The following is a 14,050-nucleotide window of genomic DNA, read 5'->3' on the forward strand; positions in this document are numbered from 1 at the left end:
CTAATTGAGATCACTGTTTAAGATGAACAGACCATTCCAAGAAATCCCTTTCCAAGGAACTTTTCTATAATAAAATCCAACAAACTGATCTCAGTCTCGTCTCTTGTGTTATCTATCCAATCTTTTTCATATCCCAAGAGCAAACCTACATGAATTCTTGTAGTGAATTGAATCAGATCATTAATGATTGAACATAATAACCTGTAAATATTCTTCAGCAGTTAATTTGCCTTTTACTATAGTTTCCATCATCCCCTGAATGTAGGGTGTCTTGATACAGCAATGATGTGAGATGAATACTCTGACTGAACAATTATTACTAAGTAGTAATTTAGCAGACGCTATTATCCAAAGCAAACATTGGGGGATTTAGGCAAAGTTTTAAATGCAATGAAATATATCTTCAACATTATACATCAACAACATGCCAATACAAACTAGTCTTGAGAGAGACACAAGAGACCTCTATACAACAAGTGACAACATCCCTTAATTCATAGAAACAGGACGAACTTGGGAAACCTTAGACATTAAAAAGGTGTTTTTATCCTCCTCAGACTGAGGGACAAAAGACGTGCGAGGGAGGGTGACCTATCAACGGTCTGCTGAGGTTTCCATCACGGCTAGACCACAACCTTGATAGTACGATTAGCCCGAGTGGGACTTGATGGTTGCTTAGGAACCGCAAGCCTACTCAATGGCATGTGAAATCTAAGAGACACAGTAGCATGTTGACTGTGGCTAAAGGAATATTCAAGGGGGGAGGGGGCGGGTGGGGTAAACAAATGTTCAAAGAGAGTTATATTTAGGCTTAATTTACAGAATATACCTTTTATTTTCTGTACAACTGACCCTCAAGGTTTAGAGAGCAGTCATGACAGTGTGTGTGTTTGTGTGTGTATGAGTGTGTGTATGTGTGTGTACCTGTGTGTATTTTGTTGTGTTGCTCTCTGGCAGGCTGGCTGGTGTACAGTGGTTTCTGCTGGATCTCCCTCGCTCTGCTTGCCTCCCTGCAGGCTCTGACTGGGCTGTTTATTCTTATTCTCGGTTGTCCTCGCATGACCTGCGCTGCAATGCCAAGCACTGAACTGAGGCTCATAAAAGTAACTGGGTTGGGAGCCAGTAATTTATTTCAGAAACAAAAACAACCAGGCGAAAAAACTCAATCAAGAGTCAGGCTACCAATATAATTCCAATAAGCCCTACATGTCAGACGCATGATCCAGAATGTGGAGGAGTAGTGGTGAGACTGTGACTGCTGCAAAAGCCAGCTAACAGAGATTTACTGGGTTAGGGTTAGTAGGCTAGAGGAAATCTCTCTCCTCTGTTAAGGCTGTTTTGCCTCGGATGTGCTGTAGGCTGCAGGCTATGCTGCAGTCAGTCAGGCTGAATGCTCCTTGTCCCGACACGTCTCAGACTACTACTGCTCAGTACCAGCTGAGCTGAGGTGCTGAGACACAAGACACTGAGTCCTCAGAAGATAATGGTGTCACACGGTAATGGCCGCTATAATAATGTAATATGTCGATCAAACCCCACAGAAACGGAAGTACATTTGAAGGTAACCCTTTACATTGCACTGTCTAGTGCAATTACATGGTTAGGGACAGTGTTGTAAAAACTGTGCATGTGTCTGTTAGTGTTGGTCATGGACATATAAAACAGTCCTAAACTACAAATTAGATAATACTATTGTAAAAAAAAAAAAAAACAGCTACTCCTGCCAGAGTGTACAGGCTGTGGTTATCAGGTTGAGTTTAGTAAACTGACAGAGTCCTTCTCACTGATGTCAGCTGACATTAGAATACATCTCACTTCACTTGTCAGTCTGGGACATTGATCAACTGTAAAAGACACAAAAGCGGCATATACTGTGTGTGTGTGTATTTGTGTGTGTGTGTGTGTATAGGCCTATAGTAATTGAGCAGGAAAACGTTAATAACATAATTATAAGGGTTCTGTTGATATGTTCATATCATTGAAGTATGTGATCAAGTTCTAGCCCGATATTAGACATTTCTATTCGAGGCTTTTCCATAAAAAGAAGAAATAATTTTGGGGGGCGATTTATAAGCTTGTGCAATACAAACGACGTAGAAATCTTAATGATTTTTGCATTTGTGTGTAAATTCTAAGCATTTACAAGGTAAGTCACGTAATTTTGGTGTGGATAGAACATGGTGCTTGTATGTGTTTGCGGCTGTTAGATATGCCAAGGTAGTGGACATCTGGTGTCGGGCAAAGCATTTGCGAAATCATCTGTCTATCTTCCTCAAACAAACAAAAAGGTAGGCCAACAGTCCAGTATGGGCTGTCAGATAATGTCGAGATGGTATACCCTGCAACCTAGTTTGACCCACGTGTAAAGCGTAGTTACAGCATAATCTTAAATGTAAAACCTGGCTCTGTGAACAACAGTACGAGGCTTTAATTTATGCCACATGTTTGCAGTGAGATCAAGAGGTAAGCTTTCACCAGCACCACCTCCTCCCAATTTAGAACCATGAAACCAAATAAATTCACAGCTGAAATACATTCGTGGAGAAATCTCGACCATTAAACTGGGGACTGGTGGACCAGAGGCCTGTAGTGTGACACTGGGAAGAGTGTATTAAAAAATAAACAAGAAATGCACCGCAAATAGTGATAACCTATAAATGGCCTACATATGCACAAATTTCAGCAATGTGCAACCATTTAATAGCCTACATTGTGTTGAAGTAAAAACATATACATTAGTCTTTAACTTAACGTAAATTAATCGCAGCCTATTGTTCGCTGCAATTTATTTTATTTCAATCAATATGTGTTTAATTAAGATCGTTCCAAAAATGAAATAAAGCATTAAAAACGGCTTCGCTTTGCACTCTCAGTGCGTCATTACACATTTTCAGGACAACTGCAAAAAAAACAACGTAGAGCTTTTTCCATGCTTCTATTATAACCCAATAACATAACTCTGACCAGTATGCTTCCATTTGAATCTGGGCTGTCATTTAGGCCTACATAAATCAGTCCAACCCTTACCTTTATGTATTCATTAGGCCATAGATATGTTGTTTCATTTGATCTCTTTTGAAGTATTAATAATGATCGGGCCAAATTGAAAGAGTTTATTCACCAGCAGTCATAATGGTACACTACGCTACACTACAATCCTTGACATAACTGGATAATCCTTGCACTAAACCTTTCCTTACCTTGCAACACCATCAAAATTTGGAAGTTTGTACATGATTATAACTCTCCCAATCTTTTTACTCTTCAAAAACTCTACGTTCTTACATTGAAACGGAGAGGAAATGTGTGTGAAGAATATCGGGAAGAGTAAGTGACCTAAGATAACCCGTTTGGTTATAGCCCATTCCTCTGTGACTCGTATGCGCGAGCGCCGACTAGTGAGAAAATTCTGCGGATCACAAAAAGGACATGGGATAATGTTTACTTACAATTGGAATAATATCTCGCATATTATAATACTAAGATGATATTGCAAATTGCATGACAAACGGAACTAGCACCTCATTTAATCGACCTGGAATAATGTATGTCTATTGGAAATAATGAATAACAAAATAGGACCAAACTGAATAGCCTAACTAAATCTAAATAGCCTTTGAGCGCAAATTCCGAATATATTAGACTATAGATGTCGTAGTCAAATTGTTATCTGTTCAAGCAGGATAACAGCCTATTCACATGTGGAACCGTAAACAATTCGAGGATTCAGGCCTCTAGAATTTCCCATAATAAACGGTTTTGGTAAACCTATTTCTCTCTTTCAATTGCATCATTTCCTAGAAACTGATTGAGATGAGTGTCTGTTTCCGACGTGACAAGTTTCTCTCTCTCTCTCTCTCTCTCTCTCTCTCTCTCTCTCTCTCTCTCTCTCTCTCTCTCTCTCTCTCTCTCTCTCTCTCTCTCTCTCTCTCTCTCTCTCTCTCTCTCTAAAGCACAGAGTTGACGGGAGGTAATCCCCACCATGTGAGGGGGCGGTGCGGGCTCCGGAGGGCGGAGGCGTGTTGTTTTTTATTCAAATCCTAGCTGTTCCTATAAAAAGGCAAACTCAGAACGTCAGAGAATTTCATCCGATGAAGAAAGGTGACTGATGCGATTGCCTTTTTGCTTGCCCGGCTGCATCACCTCTGCAGGCACCAAGATGCAGGAAACTGCAGGTGTCCAAATGCTGAGGGCTTTAAAGCATTCAGCCTTTTGCCTGATGCTACTGCCACGCTTCCTTTTGGCAGCGCTCATGCTGTGGCTCCTAGATTTTTTGTGCATCAGGAGAAAGGTGTTGCAAAAAATGGGAGAGCAGACTGGCGGACCTGACGACCCGCCGGTGTGCGTATCCGACTCGAACAAAATGTTCACCCTGGAGTCTCTCAGAGCCGTGTGGTACGGCCAGAAATTAGACTTTTTCAAAACGGCGCACCTTGGACTTTTTGCGCCCAACACTGAAGTGGTACAGCTTCAAGAGCAAAAAAAGGTTCGAATCCTAGACTACATGAAAGGGAGGAGACCGCTTATCTTAAACTTCGGGAGTTGTTCTTGACCACCGTTCATGACGCGCCTTGCCGCGTTTCAGCGCGTCGTCAATCAGTACGCGGACATTGCCGACTCCCTTCTGGTTTACATTGAGGAGGCGCATCCGGCGGACGGCTGGGTGAGCTCAGACGCGCCCTATCAGATCCCCAAACACCGGTGTTTGGAGGACAGACTGAAAGCGGCTCAGCTGATGCACTTGGAAGTGCTCGGGTGCAGCGTGGTGGTGGATACTATGGACAACTCGTCCAACGCTGCATATGGAGCCTATTTCGAGAGACTCTATGTGCTGAGAGAGGAGAGAGTCGTGTACCAAGGGGACCGGGGCCCAGAGGGATACCGGATTTCTGAGCTCAGAAACTGGCTCGAGCAATACAGGAATGGTCTCCAGAATTCCAGAACAGTGGTGCTCCACGTCTAATTTATCATCTCCAACTGCCAACATCCATCCCAGTGCGCGCTAAGTGTCTACAGTAACGAAATATTAAGATGCTGCTGTAAACTGTTATCACTGCACACAGCCGTTGTTTTGCTCCAGTGTCCAGCAGCAGGAATATTCAGCAAATATCAATCTTGTTTAAAAATGTGAAGTTCTAGTCAGGCCTATAGCTGTTCTGTTGTGCGTGTCTTGCCCGCGCTTGGTCGTTAGATAGTTTTTGTCTGGAGCTGTCAAACTGATATAAACCTGTTCAAATATTCACTATTCATAAATCATTCTATAATTATGAGCATTTTATTTTTTATACCGTGTGTGTGTTTGTTTGAGTGAGTGAGTGTTTGAGATTGAGAGAGTGAGCATGGGAAACAGTGACTAAAGCTAAAACCTTTTACTCCTGTGTTCTTGTGAAGTTCGGCTTTTAAAAGGTTCAGCCAGAAAACCGATACTGATGTTACTAAACACCGGAGTACTGGGCGGTCAGCTGGAGTTTATCCCTAATGAAAAACTGCCAAACTTGTAAATTGTAAATATATTTTATTGAAAAGATATTTTTAATAAATGTTAGACCACATATTGATCTATGATTCTCATGCCTGAAACACCTGCTTCTTTACTCCTTGTGAGATCTTGACATAGAATATTTAAAACATACAGTGGCGACAGAGTATGAATCGGCCGGGGCGCACGCTTCCATACCTAATCTTTAATTAATAAAGCAATTTACTTGTATTTATTTTCTGAAAGGGATGGAGACCATTTTGACATAGTCTAATATGACAATGACACAATCTTTCGAATTCGAATGTGATGTGGAATGTGGCTTAAATAGTCTAGATTTAACTTATTGGTTGATCTTACATAGCAATTTGGCTATCTGTACGTTATCACTGGGCTCCGTTTTCCTCTCATATTTAGATACTTTAGTGTCATCGTATTCTGAACTAGAACTTTCTAAATTCATCAAATTTACACTGGATCTTTGCAGTGTGTATTTAAATACTCGGTTATTGGCTGCATGTCCTTTAAAGTCCTTTAGTCAATTAAGAAATTTTCCTCAAGTATATGAGCTAAAGTTTTATTTTTTGCTGACTCAGAAAGGCCTGACTGAATCTTGGCATCTAGTACAGTTTGGTAGTATAAATACAGAGCCTGTTCATTTCTGTTTTGAAATATTCTAATCCAAAGGAACATAGAAAGGGAGTTTTGAACCTGCAATCTCTTGATCTGCTGTCAAGTGCTCTAACCACTGAGGTATACACTACTCGTTACTGTACTAAGCATACAAGAGTGTGTGTGTCTGTGTGAGTTTATAAATCATGTATGCAATTGTGTACGAGTGTGTTTGTTATGAGAGCGAGCCTCTGTGTTGGTTTGTGGGCAATGTTGTGTGCATGTGTGTTTGTGAATGAGTGTATGTATGTATGTATGTATGTATGTATGTATGTATGTATGTATGTATGTATGTATGTATGTATGTATGTATGTATGTATGTATGTATGTATGTATGTATGTATGTATGTATGTATGTATGTATGTATGTATGTATGCATGCATGTATGTATGTATATAATGCACAGAGTCGTCGGATTCAAAGAAAGTACAATAGTTTAATGCTTGCCGGAAAGGAGACAAATCTGATCGCAATACATGAAGACCATTTAAACATATTGGTGAGAAGTCCCCTCCCCTGCATATCAGCTGTCAATGTGATCGATCCCAGAGGTATTGCGTGGTGCGTGCTCCTGGAATTTTACAGAGTTCTCTGACCCTAGGCTCGACCATATGATTCACTCAACACAGATAAGGTTAAACACATTTATTGCACCTCTAGTAAGACACCGGTCAGCCTAGGTCAGTTTGTTTACGTAAGCCTAGTGTTATCTATAGGTCATGTGAGGAGGGGGTTCTCTGCTGACAAGGACTGCTAAGCGCCAGTGTTTTCAGTATAAAACGTTACATTCTTAATTTCTGCAACCTATGTATGTGTGTGTACATGTGTGCGCGCATGTATGTGCATGTGTACATAGGAAGATTCAGGGTAGGGGTGTATGTGGGCGGAGCATGAGGGAGGGGTACAAATGTTAAAAAGAATTATATATATGATTCATTTACAGAATATAGCATTGTCAGTCCTGTTCAACTGATCCTCAAGGTTTAGAGAGCGGTTTTAACAGTGTGTGTGTGTGTGCCCCCCACCCCTTCCAGTGGGGAGCAGAAGGTGGGACCACCACCAGATGCTGTGGGAGAGTAGAGTCAAGAAAGGGACATGGTGTCTCACCCAAAGCCAGAGCCTAGGACAGCTGCCCTGAACCAGGCCTGACTGAACCTCCACCCTCAGTCACCTGACATAGTGAGTGTTTCACAAACACTTCCATATCTATTCTTCCAATATAAATAACACAATGAATTTTTGGATGTTAAAGTTACTGTAAACAGTACTACTCAAGAAACAAACAAGTAGTCTGCTTGTTTAAACACAATGCACTATCACCATCTTTGGCATTGGAATACCTTTGTTGTTTGTACATATTCTTTTGCGTTGGAATCCAGTGTTCCTTAACCTGGGTCTCTGATTGTACGGACACCTGACCAGACTCCACAACGCCCTATTCACCCTCAGCTTAATTCACTTTGGTGGAATGTTTTTGTGTGCATTTTTTTAATGACCTGACCCAGTAGTTTTCATGTATCAGTAGACAATAACAATAACAAGTTTGGTTCAGGACGTCACAAAATCATAATCATGCAGTGATAAATAGGGTCACATTATTGTAAATTTGTATCCATGAATTTCAGCTGGCACTTTTTATTCATAATTATTTCTTAGTAGCTCATAGAAGCTAGACCACAGGTTGTTTTGGTTATATTCTCCATATAATTAGTATGGAACAGCGGGGCAATCATTAAAAAGTTGAATCCAAACAAATTAAAATAGCAATACCTATAATGATAACAATGTAGATACATACTGTAGTAATTGCTATATGATTAAATTGAATTAAGACTTAGTGGTATATGTATTTACAAAAAAGGCAGATGAAGATTGTGTTACCAAACTATAAATAATGTGAAAAACCTTCCCAATATCAAGTTTCACTTGCATCACAACTTGTACCGCTAAACCATAATGAAGTGTAACTATGTTACAACAATGTTGTAAAAGTCTTGCTAGGAAATTACATGGTTGTTAATTTAACTTAAGAAACTATTTGACATCATAGATTAGTTTACGAGAACATGTTACAATTTCAATGAAACATTTCAGAATAATTTACAAATATATATATATAACTTTTCATTAATATCATCCCAAGCAGCCATTTACAAATCCAGTATGAAACGTCTCAGTATGAGTCATTTCCTGTTTCCTCCTGACCTCGACCCTCAAGCTCTTACAACTAACAAAGGACAAGAGCTTTTGACCTCTGCAAACGTATCATTGCTCGTCAAAGTGAACAACGTCACAAGGTTGCCATTAAAATAACGCCTAAGAAAGTGACAAAATAATTGCCATAGCTTGTATTAGTCCTGTCGTGACATACAAATGAAAACAGCATTATTCGGTGTAGCTACAGCTATCCCTTCCCACACAGCGGCTTGGAGGTTTTTATTACACGTCTTTCTGTCAACACATCAAAGGCTGACTGTCAAACGACAATTCTGTGACTGTCAGCTGTGGAAGTTCTGGCGAGTCCTATCCAGAGCTAGCGTCCTGGTCGCAGGTCCGACCCAGAGCTAGCGTCCTGGTCGGAGGGCCAAGCAGCAGAGCGCCACAGAGAGCGAGGAGGCAGAGAGCTGCAGGATGAGGACTCGCAATGGGGGTCTCTGCTGTAATAAGCTTTGAAGAGATTAGACGGATGATGTTGGGGACACTTCTCCTTTGTAGCGCCAAGCAGACCAGGCCTCAGTAATACACTGCCCAATCACCCTCAAACAAATCAGTCCTATTACATTATGTTCTAGTTTCGATCGGCGTCTGCTCTTTAAGTGCGACACGTGGCCCTTAGCTAGCGGGGGGATTGATCTAATAACATACATCACGTTGTTGGGATGAATTTCCAAACTGCTAAAAACATGACATTTCGGTCTCTCTGTTTTGTCTGTCTGTTTCTTCTCTTCTAGTCCTTCCTCTACTCTTTTCCCTCCTCTTCTCCTCTCTCATCTCCTTTCTTCTCTCTGCCACCAGAAGCTGCCAGAGTGATGTATAGAGTGCGTTAGCCACATCAGAGATGAAAGGTGATTGGATAACTGTGTCTGTAGCCGTGACAAAAGGTATCCATGCATCTTTCTCATAGAGTTCCATTTAACTGGTCACATACTGCATACCTGGCTAATTAAAGGTTATTCTGACAATTGCAGAGGAGTTTGGATACCAGTTGGCCGTGTGGCACTAATTGAATCTTCCTCGATGTTCATACAGAAATTGCCCCTCTCGGAAAACATTAGAATGAAATGAAACATTCAACTCTAATAAATATCTGTTGTATATAAGAATTTGTTGGACGCGCACAGACACACAAATACACTCACAGACACACACAGACACACACACGGACACACACACATGGACACACACACAGACACACACACAGTCACCGACTCAGTCACAAATGGCAGACAGAGGGAGAAGAACTGATTGAGGAGCTGTGTTCCAATGGGATGACATTTTCAATCTAATCTGATGACCTTATATGATAATATTTCATTTTATCAAGCATTCCTGGTCCCAGGGATCCTTGGCTGACAGGGCTGAAGGGAGAGAGACAAAGAGATAGGCCCAGAGAAAGAAAGAGAGAGAGACAGAAAGAGACAGAGAGAAATAAAAGAGAGACAGAGAAGGGAGACGGGGGGTGGAGGTGGAGAAGTAAAGAGTGGTGGTTTGTCTGACGTTACAAAAACAAGTGATAAAGACCATTTTCCCTGATAAAAAAAAGAGAAGATTCACAACCACACAGCGTGAAGTGTTTTGTTGCTCGTCTTCATGGTTAGGAGTGTGTGTGACACGTAGAACGTCACACTATCTTATCTAAAAACCTATGGTCATGCTTGAATAGACCTTACCAGGCAAACAGGCCCAGGACACACCACCAAAATAGATTCTAATGTGGTCAGCGTACATGATAAGATATGATCAGTTTCACCACAGTTATGGAACTGGGGGAGGAGGAGGCCAAAACAGATGAACTGTCTGCAGGCTGTGTCTCTTTCACTATCTGGAGCAATTCTTGATCACCTGCCGCATCACACCGGCCAAGCGTCTGTATCCTAGTTACCATGGCGATCTTGTTGCTACGAGATCAATCCAGCTGACGACTCGATATTTGCTGATAACACCAGTTTCCTTTGTGCTTAGATAATCTACAATTCAACCTTCCTGGTCTCTTTTTACAGTTTATAACGCATATTGTACATCCAACACCCTAACATTGTCAGATTTTTTCAAGATCTCAAACTCATTCAGGGTTAATAACTTAATTAATTGTTTGGAGTGACTGGGATACTCTGTACCACATGACCACCTGGGATGTGTTTTCTAATGCTGAGTAATAACAGAGTTCCTTGTCTTGAATTTAACACATTTTGAGGTGAGTTATGTAGCTGGTACCTACATATCTATAAACAAAAGAACCAGAGTCCTGGTATCGGAGTGTTTGCACCAGCAAATCAAGAAACAGAATCATTTCACAAATATTTATAAAGATTGAGTCCGAATGAGTATGAACCGTTTGACCCCTCAGTCAGGCCCCTCTTGTGTGTTTGCTAGATTTAAAAAATCTTCTTCTTCTGCACATGCCCCTGCTAGTGTCTGGTCAGGGTGACTGTGAAGGAAAATAAATGTTGGATTAGAATGTCTTAAATTGTCTGAGTCTGTTTGATGTCATATACTGAAGGGCCTGTGTTTATCAACTTAAGAGCCTGCAAGAAACAGGAAGGATTTGAAGTCACAGGCTGTGGGAGTGTTTATTAATTTACAGACCATTGGAGGGAGACGTTGTTTTACTTCCCTTGTGGCTGTCCGAGAGGTCACTAAATGACCAGGACCAGTTGTTCAGTCGTTATACAGACGGATCATTACTTTTGACCTATTTGGGTATTTAAGATGCATGTTGAAGACATGTTGGGCATCAGAGCTTGTGAGATGCTGTTTGGGTGTGCACAACTTCTGATCCCATCTGATTCATGGCCAGATGGTTATTTTCTGATGTTTGTGTGTGTCAGACAGTTGCGCCTGTTTAATATATTTGTTTTCGAAAGACATTTAACAGTTTAACAATTGAATATCAGAAAACCTTTGCCAAGATAACCCTCCAGGGTGAACAGACAGCCTGGGATCTGGAGCAGCACAGCCAGCCCAGACAGTCACGTGAGGCTACCTGTGATTCTTCCACTGTTGCTGGGTTAGCGTGACTCCCTGTCCTACTTACAGGGGGACGGTACTACTTACAGTCCCTTCTCTGGACCGTCTCATCGTGTCCCGAGGCAAGTCCCTGTGTGACATGTAGAAGGATAATGAGTGTTTGTGCGTGAATCCTTCCAGCAGGTCAGTGTCTCAATGTAGCTGAGCTGGACAGGCAGCCTTTCTACTCCTTCTGATGGGATTACAGCCACAGCTTCATCCCCCTCACACACACACACACACACACTCACACACGCACACACGCACACACACACACACACACACACACAAACAAACAGAGAGAGATAGAGAGACAGAGAGATAGAGGCTGCCTTTTCAGATCAGCTGAGATAACAGGCTTATCCTTGTTCACCTCACTTCACCTTGCATGGCTCCTTACATCTTCTCATTTTGTAATGTATTCAAGCTGGAGAGCAGGGGGAGGTCAAAGGTGAGATGAGTCTCACTCCTTAAAGCCACTTGTTTTCTCTTTTCTTTACATTCTTTCCTTCATGTTGACCACCCTCCTGCCTGCTTCTCTCCGTCTCTCTCTCTTTGTCAGACAGGCTGACTGAGTCTCATTCTTTGGTGTGGAGCTACACAGTTCTCCAGTGTGATGACCTTAACGCTGTTTCGGAGAGTCCCATGACCGAGGGAAGAGATAAAAACGAGCTCTCTAAGACGACTGGGACTGATGGCTTTGCTGTGTGCTTGGATGATTTACTGAGGTTGTTGTGACCTCACGAAAGGAGTGAGAAAGAGGGATAAAAACAGACATATACAGACAGAAAAGAAGACAGAGGTGGGCAGACTGAATGACTGACGAGTCTATTGATCTATGCATCTGTTTATCTGCCCAGCACACAGACAGACAGGAAGACTGACTGACCTGAATACAGGCAGACAGGAAGACTGACTGACCTGCATACAGACAGACAGGAAGACTGACTGACCTAAATACAGACAGACAGGAAGACTGACTGACCTGAATACAGACAGACAGGAAGACTGACTGACCTGAATATAGACAGTAAGACTGACTTGCAGATTGACAAAATACAAGCAGACAGACAGACAAAGAAGGAGATGAGGACACAAGAGTCAAGGAGAGCACCAGGAAGAAACAGTAAACAGAGATAGAGAGATACAGGAAGAAGGGTCTGAGACAGAGGTAGCCAGAGATAGGCTTGACTGGCAGACTGAGGACCAAGAGGAAGATAGGAAGAGACAGAGAAGGGGACGGACAGAAAGACAGACATGCCAACCTGCTGCCTACCACCCCAGACACCGCCCTCGGGTTGCATGAGTCAGTCTCCAGCTGTGTCTTTCCTTGCTGGTTCGGCCTCATTCCCATTCAGAAGCTTCTAGATACAGATGCTGAGTCACAGGGAGGCGGGGGTGGCACGCACAGACGCACACAAGCACTCACACTCGCAAAAACACACTCGGAGCTATTTCACCAAAGCCTAGCTCAGCATGGAGAACGTTGCCTAAAACGCGATTGGCTGCGATCACAATGGGGTTCGATGCTCGAAAGTTTCGAGCCTTGTTTCCATGGCGATGGCAGTCGACACCTCCTGCGGCGACGAGATGTTTTTGAATAAAGACCCGGGTTTGCGCAGCGAGACTATAACAAGCATCCAACAAACCCACTGACCTCTTCTCTCGGAACAGGAAAGAGAAAGTTAAGGAGGGAGAGAGAGGTAGACAGAGAGAGTGCACTGGAAAAGAGAGAGGTAGAGAAGAAGAGAAACTCCTTTTGACCGACCAACCCTCTGACGTGTTTGTGATGACGTCTTAGATTAGTCTGGGAACGGATAAATAGAATGCAAGGTATTGGTAAAGTAAAGTGGCTAACAACATGAACCCAGTCACAATGCAGCCTTCTTCACTTGTTTTCACACATTATACAAAATTCACAAAAAAACACACAAAAAACAGATGACTGTACAACAGATGACAGATCAAACAAATGTTGCTCAAATAGGGTTTGCATGACTAGAAACCTCAATCTAAAAATAGCAATGGCAATTAACTTCCAAAAGACACAAAATCTGCAGGGACACTCAATTAAAAATAAATAAAAGAAAAGATTTTCACTTGATGGAAAACCCTAAATTTGCACAGTTCAAATGACTATCATCTTCATAGTTAGTCAAAGATGAGGAAGAGACGGCGTCCCTGCTTCAGTGGGTGCGGATCACAGAAGGCTTTCTGGGCGCGGATGGGTGTAAGTCAGGTTTGGGTCCTAAGGGGCGTGAGAGGATACTGAACTGAGATCCAACCATGAGGCAGAACATGAACAACTTAAACCCACAGCACAATTTCTGCTATTTGACATACTATTACAACCTTCAGAGTAAAAACAACTATATCCTACAGGCTTAATAAGTGGAGGTCAGATGGCTTGAGCGGTTAGGGAATCGGGATATTAATCAGAAGGTTGCTGGTTTGATTCCCGGCTGTGAAAAATGACGGTGTGTCCTTGGGCAAGGCACTTAAACCTACTTGCCTCAGGGGAAATGTCACTGTACTTACTGTCAGTCACTCTGGATAAGAGCGTCTGCTAAATGACTAAATGTAAATGTAATAAAAGGTGCTTGCCTTCAGACTGACATTTCACCTCTTTCCTTAAGTTCCATATACCTAAAACACTTAAAACAGTCTCTTA

The 14,050-nt window shown here is 42.1% G+C and overlaps 1 protein-coding gene across 1 annotated transcript; it reads left to right on the forward strand.

Moving 5' to 3' along the window:
- The first annotated feature begins 4,100 nt into the window (after window positions 1-4,100).
- dio3b (iodothyronine deiodinase 3b) lies at window positions 4,101-5,571 on the forward strand. Its single transcript, XM_084699772.1, has one exon. The coding sequence runs from the start codon at window positions 4,109-4,111 to the stop codon at window positions 4,961-4,963; it is 855 nt and encodes a 284-aa protein (XP_084555898.1). The 5' UTR covers window positions 4,101-4,108; the 3' UTR covers window positions 4,964-5,571.
- The last annotated feature ends 8,479 nt before the right edge of the window (window positions 5,572-14,050 follow it).

Source organism: Hypomesus nipponensis, chromosome 6, assembly GCF_054491055.1.
Source record: "Hypomesus nipponensis isolate SF chromosome 6, ASM5449105v1, whole genome shotgun sequence".
Taxonomy (NCBI): domain Eukaryota; kingdom Metazoa; phylum Chordata; class Actinopteri; order Osmeriformes; family Osmeridae; genus Hypomesus; species Hypomesus nipponensis.